Source organism: Oncorhynchus clarkii, chromosome 21 (genome assembly GCF_045791955.1).
Source record: "Oncorhynchus clarkii lewisi isolate Uvic-CL-2024 chromosome 21, UVic_Ocla_1.0, whole genome shotgun sequence".
In the NCBI taxonomy this organism is placed as follows: Eukaryota; Metazoa; Chordata; class Actinopteri; order Salmoniformes; family Salmonidae; genus Oncorhynchus; species Oncorhynchus clarkii.
In genome coordinates, this window is record NC_092167.1 from 12,323,618 (window position 1) to 12,347,810 (window position 24,193).

At 43.4% G+C, this 24,193-nt stretch overlaps 2 protein-coding genes across 2 annotated transcripts in view; both read left to right on the plus strand.

Annotated features, from left to right (window-relative positions):
* The first annotated feature begins 4,679 nt into the window (after window positions 1-4,679).
* LOC139378546 (kelch-like family, member 42) lies at window positions 4,680-8,294 on the plus strand. Its single transcript, XM_071120819.1, has 3 exons — window positions 4,680-5,950; window positions 6,135-6,328; window positions 6,514-8,294. Exons 1-3 carry the CDS (start codon window positions 5,187-5,189, stop codon window positions 6,963-6,965), a joined length of 1,410 nt encoding a protein of 469 aa, XP_070976920.1. The 5' UTR covers window positions 4,680-5,186; the 3' UTR covers window positions 6,966-8,294.
* Window positions 8,295-13,224: 4,930 nt separating this feature from the next.
* LOC139378544 (nuclear receptor-interacting protein 2-like) overlaps window positions 13,225-24,193 on the plus strand; it is a 29,846-nt gene continuing 18,877 nt past the window's right edge. Inside the window, exon 1 of the mRNA XM_071120817.1 lies at window positions 13,225-14,057. Coding sequence (XP_070976918.1) covers window positions 13,902-14,057 — 156 coding nt within the window. The 5' untranslated portion in view covers window positions 13,225-13,901. The remainder of the gene's footprint in view (window positions 14,058-24,193) is intronic.

Genomic DNA, 24,193 nt, shown 5'->3' on the forward strand with positions numbered 1-24,193 from the left:
AACGTGCCATTGGAACACAGGAATGATGGTTGATGATAATGGGCCTTTGTACGCGTATGTGGATATTCCATTAAAAAAAATCTGCCGTTTCCAGCTACAATAGTCATTTACAACATTAACAATATCTACACTGTATTTCTGATCAATTTGATGTTATTTTAATGCACTTTTTTTTTTTTGCTTTTCTTTCAAAAACAAGAACATTCCTAAGTGACCCCAAACTTTTGAATCGTAGTGTACATATATAGAGTATATATATATATATATTGGGTAGTGAAAGATAACAGAGGGTGGATGACAAAAAAACCCCACTAGTATAAGAAGTGGACGGTACATGTTTTGTTTTTGGGCTAAATGTATACATTATGATTTGCCTCTGAACTGTATGTGAACCCCTCTGCAATCTACTGGCACTAACCATTAAAAATGAGGACTTCAACCGGGCTGTCCCTATGCTATTGGCTCTCTTTCTCTCTTAAACTGCTAGCACAAAGCCTACATCAAATGTGTTTTTTTTTCTCTCACAATAGATCATGAAAAAAAATCAACTGGCCCAAATCAGCTCTTCATAATTCAGCAGGGAGGTGCGCAACTACCACACATTATACCCATTATACCAGCGGAGAAATATGTCACCTACATAGGTATTACCATATCCCTTTCAATTCACATTCCTTGCAGAAATAACTATTTGCAAACCTTTTAAAACGTCCATAAAGACAGTGGTCTTAGAAGGGTATTTGTTCTTTAAAAGACAGGCTTTATGTGAATGGATGTGGATGAAAGAATTCTGCCAGTGTTTTAAGGTCCTAGTTTCATATTTGTTATCTTTACCTCCAGCTCTATATATATCCAAGTGAGCCTATGAGGACCTTGGGGATCAGATTTACTTCATTAGGTTCGCCACCGTATTCACAAAAATAAATTGCTCCTACATACACCAAGTCCATAGATGTTATATATTTCTATCAAGTCAAAGCTGGAATGTTTACTCAAAACAAAATGATGTAAAAGTATGCTAGACATTTATAGAATAAACCATATTTATTTTGAAATGGATTTTGGTGTATATCTGTTGAATGTCTGTTGAATGTCTGAATGTGCGAATATAAAACCAACTTCACCTCGGTCTAATTGACAGCAAGAACAATGGGTTTTGTTATTAAGTCCACCATCTGTGTATAGACCTATTACCATCAGTGTTCACTGTTAAAATATATGACTTTTTATTACCATAAATGATTAGGCGAACATTCAAAAACATCTTCCAGCAGCCCAATAACATGGAATGGGGTGAATGTTGGTCAAAATGGGGAATCTGAATAGGCAGACAGATGGGTCAAGCATTGGGTCAAGCAGCAGACCCTGGCACCACACACCACTTTAAATGAACCACCAGGAAGATACTGAGCTGCTGACTTGTCAGCTAACAACCACACTAAACCAGTTGTAGGCCTGTCCTGATTCTCAAGAGGAGTTGTGCCAGATGCAAGATGACTGGGGAAATACCAGGCATATTTTTTTTAAACTCTGCAACTCTTTCAACTATTGACTTTTTTTCACAACTGCCACCAGTTTGGTGGCAAAACATTAACACAGATATATTGACATAGTAAAATAAATGAAAGTGTGTAAATAAAATATATTAAGCATATTTTGTGCTGAAACCCTTATTAAAAGGCCAATGGTATTGACCGAGTTTATGGTAAAAATTCTCTTATTTTATTGTTTTATATATTTTACATGTGATAAGGCCACACAGAGGTATATACAGTGCCTTGCGAAAGTATTCGGCCCCCTTGAACTTTGCGACCTTTTGCCACATTTCAGGCTTCAAACATAAAGATATAAAACTGTATTTTTTTGTGAAGAATCAACAACAAGTGGGACACAATCATGAAGTGGAACGACATTTATTGGATATTTCAAACTTTTTTAACAAATCAAAAACTGAAAAATTGGGCGTGCAAAATTATTCAGCCCCCTTAAATTAATACTTTGTAGCGCCACCTTTTGCTGCGATTACAGCTGTAAGTCGCTTGGGGTATGTCTCTATCAGTTTTGCACATCGAGAGACTGAAATGTTTTCCCATTCCTGCTTGCAAAATAGCTCGAGCTTAGTGAGGTTGGATGGAGAGCATTTGTGAACAGCAGTTTTCAGTTCTTTCCACAGATTCTCGATTGGATTCAGGTCTGGACTTTGACTTGGCCATTCTAACACCTGGATATGTTTATTTTTGAACCATTCCATTGTAGATTTTGCTTTATGTTTTGGATCATTGTCTTGTTGGAAGACAAATCTCCGTCCCAGTCTCAGGTCTTTTGCAGACTCCATCAGGTTTTCTTCCAGAATGGTCCTGTATTTGGCTCCATCCATCTTCCCATCAATTTTAACCATCTTCCCTGTCCCTGCAGAAGAAAAGCAGGCCCAAACCATGATGCTGCCACCACCATGTTTGACAGTGGGGATGGTGTGTTCAGGGTGATGAGCTGTGTTGCTTTTACGCCAAACATAACGTTTTGCATTGTTGCCAAAAAGTTCAATTTTGGTTTCATCTGACCAGAGCACCTTCTTCCACATGTTTGGTGTGTCTCCCAGGTGGCTTGTGGCAAACTTTAAACAACACTTTTTATGGATATCTTTAAGAAATGGCTTTCTTCTTGCCACTCTTCCATAAAGGCCAGATTTGTGCAATATACGACTGATTGTTGTCCTATGGACAGAGTCTCCCATCTCAGCTGTAGATCTCTGCAGTTCATCCAGAGTGATCATGGGCCTCTTGGCTGCATCTCTGATCAGTCTTCTCCTTGTATGAGCTGAAAGTTTAGAGGGACGGCCAGGTCTTGGTAGATTTGCAGTGGTCTGATACTCCTTCCATTTCAATATTATCGCTTGCACAGTGCTCCTTGGGATGTTTAAATCTTGGGAAATCTTTTTGTATCCAAATCCGGCTTTAAACTTCTTCACAACAGTATCTCGGACCTGCCTGGTGTGTTCCTTGTTCTTCATGATGCTCTCTGCGCTTTTAACGGACCTCTGAGACTATCACAGTGCAGGTGCATTTATACGGAGACACTACACACAGGTGGATTGTATTTATCATCATTAGTCATTTAGGTCAACATTGGATCATTCAGAGATCCTCACTGAACTTCTGGAGAGAGTTTGCTGCCCTGAAAGTAAAGGGGCTGAATAATTTTGCACGCCCAATTTTTCAGTTTTTGATTTGTTAAAAAAGTTTGAAATATCCAATAAATGTAGTTCCACTTCATGATTGTGTCCCAATTGTTGTTGATTCTTCACAAAAAAATACAGTTTTATATCGTTATGTTTGAAGCCTGAAATGTGGCAAAAGGTCGCAAAGTTCAAGGGGGCCGAATACTTTCGCAAGGCACTGTATTTACAGATGCCTGTGATAATCTGAAGTACCCAAAAGGGCCACTAGATGTCCTTTGATAAATGACAAAAAATCCTTGAAAGTTACCAAAATTCTGGTAGTTTACTGGTAAACTTTGAAAGTTACCAGTAATATAATGTCTCTTTGCAACCTTAACCGGGACACATTTAGGAAGTTTTGCCCTGGAAACATGTATGCCATAGGAATACAATTTCTATGGTATGGTGCATGGGAAGGAGGTGGCAGATGATTGTCTGTAGAGGTGCAGCAAGCCACAGATCTGGGGCAGTGTTTACAACGTATGGACACCTGACAGTCCAGCTCATAGGACCCATATAGGGTAGACCCATTGCAGGTGTGAATATCTGTTGTAAGTCCCAGCCTGAAGTAGTTGGGTCTGCCATAGTGTCGTGTCATCACCTATCCCCCCTCCTACCAACACACACACACACACACACACACACACACACACACACACACACACACACACACACACACACACACACACACACACACACACACACACACACACACACACACACACACACACACACACACACACACACACAAGCTGCCTGCCCCTATACATGGCCATCCGCATTCTTGAAGAGTGCAATCAGCCATTATCTAGACTTGTACTCCCTCGATGAGTGTTTTTTCCACGGAGCAGAAGGGTGAAGAATGCAGAAAGTCTCTCTGTTTTAACTCTCCCCAAAACCTGCTGTTCCACTAACAGATGCCCCTGAGAAAGAGAAAAGTAGAGCGGCAAAATAGTCATGCCAAACAAAAGTATCAGATTCAGCTTCCTACTACTCTACTGTTAAATTGTGATTCAAATATATATCATTGGTACTCCAAAAGGCCTACTCAGCAAAGTGCAAAACAGTTACATATTTCATCACTGGGTAATGCTTGCCTCCAGTCCATATAGCCATTAAGTTAACAGTAAAATACTGTATCCTACATCAACCACCATTAAACATGTCCCTGTTGGGTAGGCTCAGCCTGAGATTGGAGGCTAGATGAGCTGTGTGTTGGGTGCCACAGAGGCTATACATTGATATCTTACTTCATTGTAAGTTTATGTTGTTGATAGTTGGAAACTGTGGGATTTAATGTACCTGGTTCCCTGAAAATTTCGGGAAGCAAAGTATAGGAACATGTATTACGGGTGGCTTGCACCTGTCGAGTGCAGGTAGAGTATACCCCAAGCCAGCTGGTGGCAGCAACACATCTTGTACCAATCTGCATGGCATTGTCTTTACACGAAGAAGAAAACAGTGGTTTCCGGTTGAGCAAGCAAGTGACGCAACCCACAGGATCAAAACAGGAAACATGCTGCCAATTTCTCCTCAAAAACCAACTGTAGCTTTCTGCAGATTATCTCGACAATGCAAGGAAAGTGTGTTACCCAATATAAACATCTTAAAAATGACTACATGGTCCAGCAAAACATCTTCTTTGGATGTACGTCGAGATAATACCTGGTGTTTTTGAAAGATAAAGTGGCTAGCAAGATTTCCAAGTCACTCTTAGCCTCTTGCTAGCTAGCTAGCTAGCTAGCCCACTCATAACTGAGTTGAAATTAACCAGGCATCATCCAGACGTATGGGCTGAACATTACCATATATAGGGCTGGTGACTGCGGTGCGACTAGAGTTGCAGACCACCCCTGCGCCTGAGAAATGTAAACTGTGACAGGCCGTCATTAACAGATCGAGGCCGGAAGAAGACAGTCAACAAAACAGATCACTTGACAACATTAGCTAGCTAACCCAACCACTAAACATGTCATCTGAACAAATAATCGTAATTGTCATGGATGACAAAACGTACAACGTCAACAAAGGCAAGTTGATAGAAAAAAGCGACTACTTCCGTGCACTGTACAGCTCTGGGATGCGCGAGTCCAGAGAGGATTCAGTGCAACTGCAGGGGCTGAGTGTGCCAGGGCTCGAGCTGGTCCTGGAGTTTATCAACACCTCCAAAGTGAAAGTAGTCAACGAGACCCTGGAAGACCTGATTGAGACTGCATCTTTTTTGCAAGTCACTTCTATCCTAAAACTCCTTTCGTCTGAAATTCGACAAGAGAATTGTGTGGAACTCTACAGCCTATCTGAGGTATATGGAACTCATGATCTACGCAACGCTTGTCTCAGATATATGAGCTGTCACTACCACCCGATGCTGCGGAGACCAGAGTTCAGCGACTTACCTGCTGCCCTGCGCAACCAGGTTAGAGAGATGCGTATGAAAGGCACAGCCACTCTGGTGGCTATCGGACTTTTCACCTGTCTGGCTCTGGACCTACCAGACCAGGACGAGCCCTGGTCCATGCTGAGGTATGGGGAAGTAGAGCAGCGTTGGAAGCCGCTCGCTAACAACCTGCCCTCTGACATGGTCAATGTGAGAGGCTACGGCTCGGCCGTGTTGGACAACTACCTGTTCATTGTTGGTGGGTACAGAATGACCAGCCAGGAGATCTCAGCGGCACACTGCTACAACCCCTGTAGAAATGAATGGAACCAGGTATCCCCCCTGAACCAGAAGAGGTCAGTACAGGTCAGCTATATGAATAGATCTCTATGCAGTCTGTCCCAGTCTTGAGTTCCAATATCCAGTCTGTTCCGATGTCTTGAGCTTCAATCTGTTTTGATGCTGAGCCAGCAAACTACATGGGCTACAGTATGTCTCCGTCCTGTAATGTTGTTGTATATCCGTCTCTCCTCCGGTCAGGTCCAACTTCAAGCTGCTGGCGGTACGAGGGAAGCTGTATGCAGTGGGAGGCCAGTGTCAGGGCACTGTGGAGTGCTACAGCCCTGAGCAGGACTGGTGGACCTGTGTGTCGTCACTACCCGACCCCCTGGCAGAGTTCTCTGCCTGCGAGTGCCAGGGCATGATCTACGTCATGGGAGGATATACTGCCAGAGGTTAGTGGGGGGGGGGATTTTCATTCTCAGCAGAAGTGAGAACATTTTCTAAAATGTCCAATGTATACACACAGTAGACATAAAGAACTGTAGGCTACACAAATAGTGCTTGTTCATTTGACAAAATATCAACTGGTTCTTAAATTAGTTTAACAAATGCTGTTTTTTCTCTGTGTATCTATTAGACAGGAATACCAGCGTACTCCGCTACTGCCCCACCTCTGACAGTTGGACAGTGTTCCGCTCCTGCTCGGCCCACGTGCGTAAGCAGCAGATGCTCTCGGTGGAAGATACCATCTACCTGGTGGGGGGGTACACCCACGAGCTGGAGCCGGGTCCGGGGCGGCGGGCCAGCCAGACGGAGGACATGCTGACGGTGCAGTCTTACAACGTGATCACGGGGGAGTGGCTCCACCTGAAGGACAACACCTCCAAGTCTGGCCTGAACCTCACGTGCACGCTGCACAACGACGGCGTCTATATTATGTCGCGCGACGTCAGTCTGCCCACCAGCCTGGAGCACCGCGTCTTCCTCAAGTACAACATCTTCTCAGACGCCTGGGAGGCCTTCAGACGCTTTCCCGCGCTGGGCCAGAATATGCTACTCTGCTCCCTCTATCTGCCCAACGTTCTATGAGCGTTGCGGATGGAATGAGAGAGACTACATCATGTGCCACAAGAGGCTTGTTTGTGCGTGCTGCGGCTACATAGCTCCCATGAAGAGAAGTGGTAACGGTAGAGCTGTAGATGGCTGCAGTATGAAACAGTATGGCCAAATCCCCGTTGGTGGGGCAAAATCTAGAAAGACACAGACTTGTTACATTATTTAAACCTTAAAGTAGCTACAAGCACAGGCAAAGCAACAGTCATGCATTGTGGGTCAATGTCTAAGTTAGCATAGCAGCATTGGGCTACCATCAAGATCTATTTTCGGATTCTTTGATTAGAAGTAGACTTAGAATCATATAGAACATTCCCTATTGTTTACACTGCAAATTAAAAATTAAAGATTTGCAAAAATCTTCGTTTTAGTGTTAACTACAAACCTTAAACGCTAATGCAAATAAGTAATATAATTAATACGTCATATTGGATATTGAAGAAAGTTTGTAGCCAAGAAGTGGCTTTGGTGTTACACTGCTTGTTTTGCAATGTGCAATTGAAGAACTTAAATAAAATGCTAAGCTGATGCCGGACCACAATTAATAACTAAACAAATGTTTTAACTCTTGCGTGAGAAGATATAATGGTAGAATCATGAACGGGCAAAATTGAGAAATTCATTGACTTGATTTAACTTATGAACATTGTTTAGAAAACAAACGCTAAACTCAGCAGCAGTACAGTTCAATGAAATGGATAAGGAACGTGCCTTCTCCCTCACCTGGGGGGATTTTGTACAGATGAAGAAGAGTTGAATTGTAAGTGACCAACCAAAACTGTGTTTTTTTTCCCAATTCACTGTTGAATTATAAGGAAAGGGCTTTCATTAGGGTACGTTAAGGACAAATTGATGAAATACAATGAGAATGTAGTTTTGGTTTAAAGGTAGACTCCGCGATATGAAGCAGAAAAGTAAACGACATAGTGGGTCAATTTCCACAACTAAGAAGCGTAGGAGCGTGAGGCTCGACTTCTCAGCTATTTTGGTGCCCTGGCTACCACGCTGTGAACAGGGTGACGCGAACCCGTGCACAGATACTGTGTGTGACTGTCGCTCATCTCAATATCTCCGGCGCTGCTTTTGGCAACGTAACTTTGCTGAGTCTACTTTTAATTAAAGGGGATTACAGACCTTTTCTGTGGAGATGGTTTGTCTTTCTGTTGATAATACAACTACGTCGTTTGGCTTCTAAAGATGTGTTGGAGTTTGATTAAGGGACTGTATATTGTTTTGTCACCTCTGGTTATGTTCTGACAGATGCCTTGGACTTTGACTTAGAAGATTAAAGAAAATATTCAGGGAGTAGGTGTCGTTCTGTTTAATTGTAAAAACATTGAAACCATGCATTCAGTGATTGTGCCTTTTTGGATGTAGAAGGCTTTGTCTTTTCATCTCTGCAAGTGAAGCGACATAAAATACTTTGAATCACATCTAAACGTTCATAGTCTGGCCATATTAAGGCCTTAAGGATCATTTAGTTATCTTTCTTCCCTGTCTTTGGTTTGGTCCTCGCTTCTCTACATCCCGGTACTTTGTCCTCTCTTCTTTTGTAGGGGGAACTAACAGCCTTTCTCCTGAAACTATTCCCCTCTTCCCCTTTGTAGGTGAAACTAGCGTCCTCTATTCCTAAATTATTTCTCTCTTCACATTTGTAGGCAAAACTGTTCCTAAACTATTGCTGTCTTTTATTTTGTAGGTGGGACTAGTGTCCTCTCTTCCTAAACTATTCTGCTCTTCCCATTCGTAGGTGGAACTAGTGTCCTCTCTTGTCTAAATTATTAATATCTTCCCATGTGTAGGTGAAACTAGTGTCCTCTCTTGTCTAAATGATTAATCTCTTCCCATGTGTAGGTGGAAATAGTGTCCTCTCTTGTCTAAATGATTAATATCTTCCCATGTGTAGGTGGAACTAGTGTCCTCTCTTGTCTAAATTATTCATCTCTTCCCATGTGTAGGTGGAACTAGTGTCCTCTCTTGTCTAAATTATTAATCTATTCCCATGTGTAGGTGGAACTAGTGTCCTCTCTTGTCTAAATTATTAATATCTTCCCATTCGTAGGTGGAACTAGTGTCCTCTCTTGTCTAAATTATTCATCTCTTCCCATGTGTAGGTGGAACTAGTGTCCTCTCTTGTCTAAATTATTAATCTCTTCCCATGTGTAGGTGGAACTAGTGTCCTCTCTTGTCTAAATGATTAATCTCTTCCCATGTGTAGGTGGAAATAGTGTCCTCTCTTGTCTAAATGATTAATATCTTCCCATGTGTAGGTGGAACTAGTGTCCTCTCTTGTCTAAATTATTCATCTCTTCCCATGTGTAGGTGAAACTAGTGTCCTCTCTTGTCTAAATTATTAATCTCTTCCCATGTGTAGGTGGAACTAGTGTCCTCTCTTGTCTAAATTATTAATATCTTCCCATGTGTAGGTGGAACTAGTGTGTCTAAATTATTAATCTCTTCCCATGTGTAGGTGGAACTAGTGTCCTCTCTTGTCTAAATTATTAATTATCTCTTCCCATGTGTAGGTGGAACTAGTGTCCTCTCTTGTCTAAATTATTAATATCTTCCCATGTGTAGGTGGAACTAGTGTCCTCTCTTGTCTAAATTATTCATCTCTTCCCATGTGTAGGTTAGTGTCCTCTCTTGTCTAAAATATCTTCCCATGTGTAGGTGGAAATAAATGATTAATATCTTCCCATGTGTAGGTGGAACTAGTGTCCTCTCTTGTCTAAATGATTAATCTCTTCCCATGTGTAGGTGGAAATAGTGTCCTCTCTTGTCTAAATGATTAATATCTTCCCATGTGTAGGTGGAACTAGTGTCCTCTCTTGTCTAAATTATTCATCTCTTCCCATGTGTAGGTGGAACTAGTGTCCTCTCTTGTCTAAATTATTCATCTCTTCCCATGTGTAGGTGGAACTAGTGTCCTCTCTTGTCTAAATGATTAATCTCTTCCCATGTGTAGGTGGAACTAGTGTCCTCTCTTGTCTAAATTATTAATCTATTCCCATGTGTAGGTGGAACTAGTGTCCTCTCTTGTCTAAATTATTAATATCTTCCCATGTGTAGGTGGAACTAGTGTCCTCTCTTGTCTAAATTATTAATCTCTTCCCATGTGTAGGTGGAACTAGTGTCCTCTCTTGTCTAAATGATTCATCTCTTCCCATGTGTAGGTGGAACTAGCATTCTCTCTTGTCTAAATTATTAATATCTTCCCATGTGTAGGTGGAACTAGCATTCTCTCTTGTCTAAATGATTAATCTCTTCCCATGTGTAGGTGGAACTAGTGTCCTCTCTTGTCTAAATGATTCATCTCTTCCCATGTGTAGGTGGAACTAGTGTCCTCTCTTGTCTAAATGATTCATCTCTTCCCATGTGTAGGTGGAACTAGTGTCCTCTCTTGTCTAAATTATTAATATCTTCCCATGTGTAGGTGGAACTAGTGTCCTCTCTTGTCTAAATGATTAATCTCTTCCCATGTGTAGGTGGAAATAGTGTCCTCTCTTGTCTAAATGATTAATATCTTCCCATGTGTAGGTGGAACTAGTGTCCTCTCTTGTCTAAATTATTCATCTCTTCCCATATGTAGGTGGAACTAGTGTCCTCTCTTGTCTAAATGATTCATCTCTTCCCATGTGTAGGTGGAACTAGCATTCTCTCTTGTCTAAATTATTAATATCTTCCCATGTGTAGGTGGAACTAGCATTCTCTCTTGTCTAAATGATTAATCTCTTCTCATGTGTAGGTGGAACTAGTGTCCTCTCTTGTCTAAATTATTCATCTCTTCCCATGTGTAGGCGGAACTAGCATTCTCTCTAAACTATTCCCCCTGTCCCATTTGTCGTCAAAACTAGAGACCTCTCTTACAAAACTATTCCCCTCTTCCCTTATGAAGGCAGTACTAGCTTCCTCTCGTTCTAAACTATTCTCTTCTAACATTTTGGAGGTGGTACTAGCTTCCTCTGTTCCTGAAGGATCTTTTGCCTTGAAGATGTTCACATCGACAGAGAAGACAAACTGCTCGTAAGCAGTGTAATCGATGATATTACAACTTCCCAGTATATCAGTTGCATCGTCAGTCTGTCTGATTGGGGAGAAAGCCCTTATAAACTCCAGGCCTCTGTAGTTCACAGAGGTCCACTCCTTCCCTGGGAAGTCTGTCACAGAGGAATCAGTCAGTGTTACTGCTGCTCTCGCTATCCCCTTGAGAGCTATGGAACTGGTCCTCAGGAAGAGACATCTTGGTCAGGGGAATAGTCTCTGGAACGTTCCACTATCTCATGTCTGCTTTCTGGGATCCAGGGTTGGTCTAGCTGGAGAGCTATAGTCCAGGAGTAGAGGGTCTGTCTGAAGGTGGAGGAGACCTGGGGCATAAGGATGGCCTGTGAGACGGTAGTGGAGGTCTGGAATGCTGAGGGCCACACACTGCAGGTTCTGCTGTGTCAGAGGCTTCACTGCTGTATTGGACAGTCGCACAGTCGTGTTTGTTGGGTAGGAGTATGTTTCCTTCATGAAATCTGCCCAATCATGAAACAAGGAATGGAACTATGAAATTGTTTGAAATAACCCTGACAGAAAAATAATAAATTGGTGGCTATGTCACAATTTACATACAAATTTTTTTTTATACCTAAATTGAAAGCAGGATTGTCTTCTGCATAGAATGTCAGCCTCATAAGATATTTCTCTGCATAGAGCTAAACCACCTCCATGTCATGTCAATGCTTATTTGATTTTTAAAAAAATTATCTACGCTCTTGGTTTGTAATGTCTCTATGGAAACAATCATTTGGAAATCATTCTGAATTCTAATGGAATGGCCCTGAACATTAGTAGACTTCTAAAATAGTGGCCATTAAAACATCTGGAACTTGTCTGCGTCCTTTGAGATTTTAATCTACAACATTTGTGCAACTATGTTAACTATTCTACACAGCTGCAAATCAATGCTAAAAGCACTTTGCAACCCCCACCAAACACATCCATTTAGATTACATTTCTCTTAAACTACATAAACACAACTAGCCTGGTCTCAGATTTGTTTGTGCTTTTGGATTTTTAGACAATTCCATAAGGAGATGGCAAGAGAGCAAAAACAGACTGGCGCCAAAGCTAAAACACAACCGCAAATGGCAGTGTGTGAGCGTGCACATCTTCGACAAAAACCCATGTAACAATCCACCAGGGTCAAATAAAAATATCACCAGAAGGTGGCAGTATATCCCTGTCTGAGTGTTTAGATTTTCAATACAGTCCATTTCCAATCAATCACCTTGGGAAGTCCAACAGTCCCATAAATAAACACTGGTAAACAGGTTAACTGGATATGTGGAAACAATATTCTGTGCAGGGGGACATTTTAAGGACATTATACTCTGTTTGACATGTAAATGTTGAGTACATTTACATGTATTGAGTAGGCTACATGCATTCTTGCTGAACCAGATAAATGTTGTTTATGACTTAACCTGCTAAGCCCAAGGTCAAAAGCAATGAGTTGCAAAATATATATGACCGTTTTACTGACACATCAAGGTTCTATTACACCGATGCTCATTGAGGGATTGATTTCTTCCCTTTTGATAATTATATATAGATGAGGTTATATATATATATATAAATGAGGGGGGTCTGAACTGAAGGGGTTTGTGAATCTCATGCTGGAGCCTGTTCATTTATTCATGGAGCTTGATTGAGTGGAGATCAATGCTGGAGCAACCACACCAATCACACACACACTAATCACAGACACCAATCACAGACACAACCGTAGCATAGGTGCCGGAACCACTGAAAACCCAGGGGAACTAAATGACAACGGGTTAGAACTCAGCTAAATACACATATAGCTGACCGAGTGGATCCCTCAATGTGTTATCCATCACATAGAACTACCACTGTACAGGAGTTAGAATCTCTATTGGTTGACTGCATTATGACATGTTACACCTCTGATGTTCTATAACAGCATGTTCAGCATGTCAGCCAGGGCAGAAAGGTATTCCAGCTGTGTGTGTGGAGGGTAGGGAGGTAATAAGAAGGCAGCTGGTTGCTTTTCTACTTCAAAGTGTTTCCCCCCCACTACGGGGCATTAACCGAGAACATGTGGGTGTCGTGTTTTGAAACTAGGAGAGATGTGTGTGTCAGAGTGTGTGATGGAAAGAGGGCTTGAGGGGATGGACAGGGGGTGGGTATGTACTCCTCTAGAGAGCAGCAATGAGAGAGGAAGAGACAGTCACAGAGAGAGAGAGGAGATAGAAAGAGAGGAGCACGAGCGAGCAGAGAGAGAGAGCAGAGAGAGAGCGAGAGAGAGGGGGGGAGAGAGCAAAGAGAGAAAGAGAGAGAGACAGAGAGAGCGAGCGCAGAGAAAGAGATGGGCACAGTTTGCTCTTGCAGCGCTGCAAGGACAGACTCCACTGACAGAGGAGGGGACACACACACAGCCAAGCCTGAAGAGAGACATGTCTACATAACAGGACCATCAGCACACTAATCATTTCTGGACACTGACAGCAACACAGAACACAAATAGATGCCAAGGACTAGCACCTCAAAACAACCTCACCCTCACAGAGAGGGAGGTCACATTTTGAAGGTGGAACAGTTTGAAGACAGACACGGTAAAGGTGAGGGAAGACATTTGTTCTGGAAGAGACCAACTAAAACAGGAGTAATCAACAGTATCATCTCCTCTCTGCGATCTAGCTCTTGGAAGTGAAAAGGAGAGACTTTACAGTACAGGGCACTGGGCTGTGCTGCTCTGCCTTCAACACTCATACCCTTCTGTGCCGCTACTGCTGTTCCTGCTGTTCCAAACCAGGCTACATCAGACAGAGGTACGCTGAACTGAGCAGCTCTGCTCTACACTCTAGCTAGCTGTACTGCACTGACTGACTGGTTGACTGACTGACCATGAGTGAGTCGAAGAAGGGTGATCTGGCTATCCGGGATAAAGCCATCCTGGGCCAGCAGAGGCGTCTGAAGCAGGCCACCCAGTTCACACACAAAGACTCAGCCGACCTGCTGCCCCTGGATGGGCTCAAGAGACTGGGCACCTCCAAAGATCTGGTGAGTGTCTGTCAATGTCCCATTGGACTATTCTTATTCTGTTATTGGTGGTACTGTCACTTACATGACTTATTCATTAAGTCACTGTTGCAAAATGTTTTGCAAGGAAAAACGTCTGTTTTCTGTTGTAGAATGCTTTACTACAGTGTGCCCTGCTCTTATTGAACAAGTTCAGATAGTCCCTCCCTGTTACAGTCTTTACCTAATGAATACCACCCTGGTCAGTGGCTGTCTGAAAGTCCCATTAGATCACACTCTACTGCTTGTATTGTGTCACTTTGACTCTTAGTGGTGGTGGCTAAATGGTGGCTAACGGTGGCTAAATGCATTTTGGATGAGACTTGGCAGATAGAAGATGTTGAAATAAGCTTATTTGGATAGTTAGTTGAAGAGGCTGTCCTCTGTTTGCCACCAGCTGCTTCTCATGGATTCACTGTTATCGCTGCAACATCAACTGCAATTTCCATTATCTGACGAGGTGTCAAGAGAAGATGGTAGGCCATGTAAGAGACTCAGTACAGTAGATGAGAGGACTGCCTGTCAAGCCCCGTCAGAGAACATGGAGCCTCAGAGACACAGTGTGGTCGTCACATGTCTACTTCCATCAGTACACTAGCTATGAGGTCAGAGCGACAGAACAAACAGAGCGAGGCAAGTTAGATTAAGATGTAGGCGCACACCCACACAGCCACCCACGCAGCCACCCACGCAGCCACCCACGCAGCCACCCACGCAGCCACATTCTTCTAATCAATGCATGACACAGTGACAGAACACACTGTAAGACAGAGCGACAGTCCCTGTTAGGAAGTGTCCGCCCGTCCCCCAACATCCTCCCACTTCCTGCTCAATCAGTCCTCTCTCTCCCAGGCCTCCTCTATGGACACAAGGGCTTCCTGTGATAATGGCTTCGTTGCCCCACTGTCAACTCCTGACACAGTCTTGATTAGATGGCTGCCTCCCAAATTCCCAGAACGCACTCCAAAAATCTCCAGAATGACTGGAGCGGAGAGCATCAGAAGTGTGCTGTGTGTGTGTGTGTGTGCGTGTGTTTACACTGTGTGTGTGTGTCTGTGTGTGATTACACTGTGTATTTAAAGACAGCTTTCGCAGAAGGCAGCAGCATCTCCATGACGAACTTCCATCTCTCTCAACCCTCTCACGTTATATCTAAATCTATTTCCCTTTGCTCTCAGAGTTGAATTCTCTCACAAGAGCATTGTGGGAGGATAACAAGCTGTTATTTAGAGCGAAATTAAATATTTGTTGGAGCCTGTCTGGTGCTGTGGATTCTATTCACACTCTGAGAAAATATCAAATCCCTATGCAGTGAGAGAACCTGAAGGTAACCATCTTCTGTATCCTAAATGGACCCCTATGCCCTATACACATAAGGCTCTGGTTCAAAGTAGTGCACTATATACAGTAGGAAATCAGGTGCCATTTGGGATTCACCCATGGTGTCTGACTTGTAAACGAGTGTCTCCATTATTCTGAATACAAACAAGCAATAGTCAGGGGAATATTTTATTACAAGGGTGACAACAAGAGTGGATGATGCCACTGACACACTCAGGCTCTTCAGTGTGTATTTACAGTCACATGTATAACTTTATGCCATTTTGTCACGATGTAATGCAGTCAGAGCTGAATCTTTTCTGCATCACCTCCAACATGCAGACCACATCTGCTGAACGGCAGCCTGTAATTCAACGACGCTACTGGGATAAATCCCTCTTATGCTAATACCAATTATCTGCTCATAGGAAAGAGAAAAGAACTCGCTCTGATTCATACCTCATTTGCTAGAAACCCCATTCGATGGAGGTAACAGGCCCCAGGGGTTACAGAATGATTTGCATGTCATCTCACGGCCCTGCTTCGCATTGTAATGGCCTTGGGAGCCTGGACGGCAGAACACCAGAGAGGCAGCCATTGTTACAGCTCCCCCGCCGCGCCTCGCTCTCCGTACTGACTGTCAAAAGCAATCACGCTCCAAGTGGAGACATGGCTAAAGTGAATTGTAGAAAAGCAGCAGGAGTTTCCCTAAGGTGCGTGGGGCTACTCTGAGATAAAACAGAAGCCAGCTGACGGGCATCAACAGAGTAGTGATGTCACCTCACAGCTGAATAGACAGGCAGTATGTATGTGTGTATGTTTTTTTATTTATTTCACCTTTATTTAACTTTGCATTGTCAGTTAAGAACAAATTCTTATTTACAATGACGGCCTCGGAACAGTGGGTTAACTGCCTTGTTCAGGGGAAGAACGACAGATTTGTACCTTGTCAGCTCGAGGATTCGATTTAGCAACCTTTCGGTTACTGATCCCACGCTCTAACCACTAGGCTACCTGCTGCCCACATATGTGTGTCTGTCTGTCATTATGAAATTGTGTTCATATCTCAAGAATGCTTCATTATCAGTCTCATGGGTTCCTTCCCTTATTAAGGAAGGATGAAGATTTGTCCTCATTATCATTCTCAAGTCATTAAAATAGAACTAATCCTGGTGTAAAAGCACACATTGAACCGCGCTGGGCTTCTTTAGATGTAGCCTGGTTTGCCCCTCCACTTCAACTGAGCCAGTACATCATTTAACAGTAAAGGGCCAGTTATATAAGAGTGAATGTGTTTGCCCTCCCTCCCTCCCTCCCTCCCTCCCTCCCTCCCTCCCTCCCTCCCTCCCTCCCTCCCTCCCTCCCTTCCTCATCCTATACCAGAGCCAGGGAGCAGTGATCATGAAAAGGGCAAAGACAACCCACCATTCAATCGCAAGAGCGAGGGAAGGGAAAAGCAGAGTGGAGGAGGGTGGGGACAAGAGGGGAAGTGGTAGACTGTGGCCCCTTTTAGCACAAGTGTTATTTATATCAGAAAGCCATGAGTTCTAGAAAAACAGTGAGGGCGAGGAAGAGAGGAAGCAGCATCCCTCTCGCCACTCCTCAGTTATATCCCTCCATCTGCTCTGCCTCCCACTCTTTTTAACTTTGTGTGTGTGAATAAGCTGTGTGTGAGTGTATCTGTGTATCCTCTTTCCTGACAGACCCAGTGAGGCTTGTCTAAATGGGAGGCTCCAGGTGTCTCTGTCAGGTCGGAGCCGGGCTGCAGCGTCCGCATGCTCCAGTGTGGAGCAGAATGTAGAGCACCTTCCCTTCACCTCACTGCAGCATGAAGCTCAGAGGAGTGCATTACAGCACCAGGCAAACAAACCCAGCAGGGCATATCCTTCTCCACATCAAGTGGAAGTGTCTGGGCTTGGATTTAATTGGTGGTAATTATCTCATTAAATTGTTTATAACATCCAAGGACGACAACATTAGACCGAGTTCTCTCCCAGGCGGCGATGGCACCTTCACTCACTCAATGGGATCCCTTGACATTTCCCTAAGAAGTTTGAGAAAAGTGCCCTAACTCTGACTGTGGAGGGCCATGGCGAATTGATTCAGGAGACATCTCAGGAAGGTTCTAGTGATTACCATTAGAACCCAGCACTGAGCCAATTAGCTTGGCTGACGAGAGCAGAGGTGAGGACCCTTCTCTCTATCCCTCCACCCTCTCTCCACACTCTCTCTATCTGTTTCTCTCTCTCTTCTCTGCACTCTCTCACCCTCCCCGCTCTCTCTCATCCACTCTCGCTGCCAGTTGTCAGAAGCTTTGATGGGCGGCAGCGTTGGTTCACCCAGAGCTGGTCCGCGCTCCGCAGACAGACAGCCGGCTAAAAATACCTGGGTGAAACAGACCGGCACAGAGACCGAGGGGATGCAGAGGGGATGGCAGAGGGAGAGATCGAGAGTAGAAAGAGAGTGAGATGAGAGAGAGAGCAGATGTGTTGCTGGCTACACCCTGATGGTTTGTATGACAGGAAGCCAGCGGCTGGGGACCTTGATCCGAGTGGGAAAGCAGGCATTAGCAGAGTCATGTGACTTCAGCCATGACAGAGAGAGGAGCCTGTTGCAGTCAGATAATTAGCCCACACGGCAATTAGGCTCTAATCTCTCAGAGAGAATGAGAGAAGAAAAGAGGAAAGAGGACATGCCATGACAAAAGGGAGGGAGAGAGAGAGAGAGAGAGAGAGAGAGAGAGAGAGAGAGAGAGAGAGAGAGAGAGAGAGAGAGAGAGAGAGAGAGAGAGAGAGAGAGAGAGAGAGAGAGAGAGAGAGAGAGAGAGAGAGAGAGAGAGAGAGAGAGAGAGAGAGAGAGAGAGAGAGAGAGAGAGAGAGAGAGAGAGAGAGCATCATAGTGACCGGTTTGAACTGGAACACTGTGGACATGTTCCGAGGGAGGTCACTGCAGGACACTCAGCAGCAGAATCAGCAGTCTGCAATATGTATTAAGAACACAGAGGAACAGTGTGTGTGTATATATATATGTGTGTGTGTGTGTGTGTTTGAGGAGGGCTTGAAAAGATGCTAGATGGAATGCTAGAATATGACAGACAGGATACAGACAGGAAAGGACAAGGTCATTGATGATTGATATTCTATAAACATCCCAGTTTGTTTTTCCTCTTAACCTATTGTGCCATGTCTAGTGGTTTGACTGGACTGGTTGTCTGACTGGGTCAGTTTGCTTCTGTATCTAGTAAATTCAAATATAACATTTTTTATAAAATAAACAATGGCCATCTAGCCTACAGTTGGCATTCATCAATAGTGTCATGCAGTGTTCTCAACAAGTCATAGAAATATTATATGTCATGCCAATAAAGTTTTCATTTCAATCTCTGCTCCATACTTTCAGTACCAGAAAGGCTATGGGAAGTTATACTCTCTTTAATTACAGCCAATTGACAAACTAGGGGAGGGACAGGAAGGAACAGGAACCTTCACATCCTTTGTACATGTTTAACCAACCATCACAAATCCCTATTTAAGACTCATCCAGTCATCATCTCTGTTGGCTGAAATGAATGATGGCTAATCATGATATCAGCCAATATAATCTCATTTGCATGAACGCTGATGGATGCAGACAAAGATTAGCCTAAGTCATAGCAGGGACGCCAATTCCAAGTGAACCACTTAGCCAATAAAGACTACCACCTATCAGCATGCATTTACAGCCATAAAGGTTATCCCAGGGGGGATTCAATAGGGGTAACTCCATATTTAGTGTGACAAATCCAATTAAAGCCTTGTATGAGCTATTTGGCAAAACGAGACAGTTTTACATGTACTCATGCTTTTGCCATTTGACGGTTGGCACAAAAGTGATGAACATGTCCACTGTGATAGCTGAAATTGAATAGATAATCAACGTTCATTTGCGGCATTCGGTCAATATATTATTTTGTTGTTGCAAAAGCCCTGAAATCATACTGCTTACCTTAGCACGCCATCTTGTCTCTGAGAATGTCATGGCTAGAAAAGAGGTCAGACAGATGCAACATCAGACATTATTATAATCTTTGTCTCCAAACGGGTTATTTTTTATAGCCACTTTCATCCCTGTCCCTGAAACCAGACAAAAGACTAAGCACATCCGCCTAAGTGGAGCGCTAGAACAGTGAATTGCATTTGAACTTTATAAAAAGGCCAGGGCACATACAGTATGGCAGTTCACAACCACTGCACACAGGCCGCTTGTTGTGGACAGAGGATCTGCATCCAAACAGTCTGACCTCGCTGTAGCTGCAGGGCAATCGGAACCTACAACAGCCATCTGCCTCCTCACTCACATGGAGCAGGGGGAATTACATTGGGTACACTGCTGTCAGCTTCAATCTGCTCTGCTCTTTGCCAGTCAGAGAGGAGCACTGAGGAGGGGAAGTATGGGTAATGGAGTTTTTCGATAACTGATTAATAATAATGGGATTTAAAGGAGGGTTTTCCCCTTGGGAGGGGAGGCAGGCAACCAGGCAACTCTCTCGCTCCCTCCCTCGACTAATTAATGCTTGTCAAAGTGTCAAAGAGAAATATGTTTATTTCTTCATTTTTTAAATCTCCTCCCAAGGACCAAACAAAAACTCCATAAATGTAAAAAAGTAACACACTGGGACGAAGTCAGAGAAATCAGCAGTACCACAGACTGTGTCTGTGTCTGAAATGACAGGGATACTATGGGGCTCTGGTCAAAATAGGGAACAGGGAGCCATTTGTGGACGCAGCCTGTGACTCCTCCCTCCAGACGGTGACTCCTCCCTCCAGACGGTGACTCCTCCCTCCAGACTGTGACTCCTCCCTCCAGACTGTGACTCCTCCCTCCAGATTAACCTTTAGTAGTTCGCCCAGGGAAGCCCCTCCATCAGCCAGCCAGCCATTTACCTGGGTTCATTATCTATCTCCCTGTGTGTGTTTCCATACACATGCTGTTCATTACAGCAGGAAGGAGCGGGGGGATACGTGTTGAAGTACCCTTAATCATTGTCGGATTTAGATAATAAATTATCTGATCCTGTCAGCTTTGAGAAATGTAAATGAGAAAACTTTGCTGAAATTACACCTTTTCTGTGTTGCTTTCAACAACGCTGGTGCAAGATAGAAGGCTGAATGGTGGGGGTCAAACGAGAATGACACACTGCTGGTTTTCCAATGACATCTCTGATAAAGGGCTGCGGACATCGAGATAAAACCCGTCTCTATGGGTGTTGATAGCTGGGAAGGTGAGTGTGAGGTCAAAGGAACCACGGGAGCTTGATTTGAACGGTTGTCAGATATGACAGAGTCAGAAAACACTGTTCCCTTCGCTCCAGGACCAGAAGGGGGTGAGTATGATTCAGGCCCGGTCCAAGTGACCCTGTTGATTGATGTGGAGTGGTGTGGAGCGGACGTCGAGCTGCTCATTGTGAAAAGACTATTCTGCGGCGGGCTCCTGTGGAGAGGCCTTCTTCACAGCTTGTGTCAGAGCTGACTAACACAGCTCAGCCTAGAAACTACATGATCAGCTAGAACTGAGGCTGGGTTGGGAGGACAATTCTACAGACTGGTAGCTTCTAAAGTACCCAGATGAATTGTGTAATGCCCAAACTAGTTGCTTTGGAAAAATACAGAAGAGTTCCATGTCCTCTGAGAGTGATTGAATACCTCTCACATCTTACCCAGTCGGTTCCCGTATCCACAAACCTTGGCTGGACTATGAGGTAGCAACAGCAACAATATACTTTTGCCTTCGCACTGGCAGACAACAGTGAAGGAAGGGAGAGATGGAGGCAAAATGGTAGGAGATGTGGGGGGGAGAATAAAGGGATATAGCCAGTATCTACTGGGATCTCTCTATCCCTCTTATTCTCTCTTTCTCTCTCTCATTCATTCTCTCCCTCTCTCTACCCTCCTATAATTCTCCCCTCTTATCTTCATTCATATTGTAAACAGGCAGAACAAGCTGCAGCTTCCAGCCTCGTGTAGAGAATGGTAAATTAGCCCTGCACGTTGCACAATACAAAACAAGGATGAAATGATGATGAAAACAATACAATCAGCTGAGAAAAGAACGGGACAAAATACCAGCGTGGCATTTATCCTCCTCCTTCCTCTCCGTCTTGCTCCATCTGTTCCTCAGGCTATTGGGTATGATTGCACAATCGCAGTATTTGGACAGTCAACCCTCTGGGGATTTGTGCTCTTCGTATCTGGGTGCAATACAATACTATGATTACAGGAGTGGGCCATGTAATACTTCATTTATGTGCAGAGAAAGGATACAAGGTACCAAGGTTTTCTATTAACACGAACATACGGAGGAAATGTAAAATAATATGATTTGTTATAGAACTATAAAATAACTATCAGAGGTGGCATTGTATCACAACATAGTAATGAGGCTGTTTGTGCTGTGATGTCCTGCAGCTGCTCTCAGTAATAGTATCTTTTAGAGGAAGCACTAGACTACAGACTCAAAGCAGTATACACAACGGACACCTGCTCGTCTACTGAAGGTGCTGAGGAGGTCAAGGGTCATGTCTGTGTAAACTCTCACCAGACACTTCCGGTGTGACACAGAGTCTTTAGAGAAACTGCAGTCTCCCACAGTACCAGCAGCAGAACCCACCTACAGATGTAGGATCTTAATTTGAGCCTACTCCCCTAATGCAATTTAGCTGACTTTACAGTAGCCATCACTTAAGAGATTTTGAAAGGAACCGTGAATAATGATGAGAAAGTTATAGATGCACAAATATCATACACCCCCCCCCCAAAAAAAAATGCTGTTATTGTAATTGTTAGCATGTCTTGGGGTTTGATATTTGTGAGTCAAACTTTCTCACTCATAATTATTCATGATTCAGTCAGGACTATCCGTAATCATGGTATCATCCACGTTAATGTAGAAAGTGTTTAGAAACATATTCTATTCTTATTTACAATACAAGTGACTCCAAAATGACACAATACATTATTTACCATTCATTTATTTTGGGCACAAAATAATCTGAAACGCAACCAAAACAACCAGCAAATGCATCCAACAAGTTTGTAGAGTCACAAGCTTGATGTCATCATCGCGTGCCGGGAATATGGGACAAAATACTAACCTTTTGACTACTTTAATACACATAAGTGAATTTATCCCAATAATTTTGGTCGACTATGTACAAAAAGGGCTGTCATTTCCAAAACGATTCACCCGATTTGGATGAAAATACCCTCAAATTAAAGATGACAGTCTGTATCTTCACCTCATAGTCATTGTATCCTTTCAAATCCAAAGTGCTGGAGTACAGAGTCAAAACAACAACAAAAAAGCCACCCTCCCAATACGTTTGGAGTTCACTATATACAGTATACCCACTAAATGTCTTAGAAAAGTCAGAGCAAACAAGCTTCTTGTTTTTGTTAACCTTGTTCATGTGGTTATCACACATACGCAGGCTTGCTTCTATGTGCGTGTGAGTGTGTGAGAGAGCTGAATATGAGAGGGAGAGAGAGAGTGCATATCTGCCTGTTTACAGTGTCAATAAGCCCTATAACAGAGAAAGCTCTTAGCAAAACTGGCCCCTCCAGAGAGTACTTCCTCCCTGATCAATAGAACGCCTACCCACAGAGGTATACAGAGGCCTGATACAATCTATTGTGTGAGCCAGTGTGAGAACACTGGCTCAGAGCCCTGATACGATCACTTTGATGGGCTGACAGGGAGAGCTGGAGCACAGGGTGAAATGAGCCCAGGAGGAGACTGACAGACAGCTCGGCTCTGATATGCTCTGATGTTGTGGTCATTACCTGAAACCTTCAACACCTCAACTGAACTCACAATGAGGCCCCAAAGGTGAGATTTGAGACCAGCAACTGTGTGATACAAGCAGAACAACTGTTTTGTAGGCTACATACTGTACAGACATGCACAGTGCAGATAACACAGATTGGAGGCGCGCTTACCCACACATAAGAGCGCACACACGCTACTTACAGCTAACGATGTGCCTCTGGCATAGAGAGAATGGATGTTTCCATCCCGTCAGTAGCAGCACCGTTTTTCAGCAGCAAGTATATCTGAAATCACTGACATCCTCCTTCTGGTGAATTGATGCTGTTGGTTTTGCTGGTGTTAGCTGACCTTTTGTTCACTTCAAACTACATGGCCTCTTAGAAAAACTATTTCCATCTTTCTCTAGAGTGACTCCCTACTGCAAAACAACTGGACTACCATAAGGCTCAACATTTTATTGTTTTGCCCACCAGTTTTTCTGAAATGGTTTAAAATCGATTTTTGTTAGTCATCCAGGCAATTATCGAATCATAAAAGAACAGTTGCCTTAATGTCTCTATGGAATGGGGTTGGTCTGAGTAAATGGACATGAAAGCTGTACAGAACACTAAGATAGAAATGTATCATATTTACAGAACTCTCTGTCCTGAAGAATATGGAATCATTGTAACATTGAACAGAGACTGCACGAGACTGGTTCCCTCTTCTCTTAATTTATTTATTTACCATTTTAGGTCGACTATGAAATACATATTAAACTAAGGGGCGGGATCTCAGACACAGATTAAGCCTAGTCCAAGACTAAAAAGCACTTTCAATGGAGATTCTATAGTGACATCATTTTGAGTCACCCTGCCCCCACCCCAATGGACATTTATCATTGCCACAGTTGTAATATGTATATATTATTATTTTATTATCTATTTGTATTCATTTTTTTTCTCTTTGTCCAGCATTGTTGGAGCTCGGAGCGCAATAATTTCACTGTACCCTGT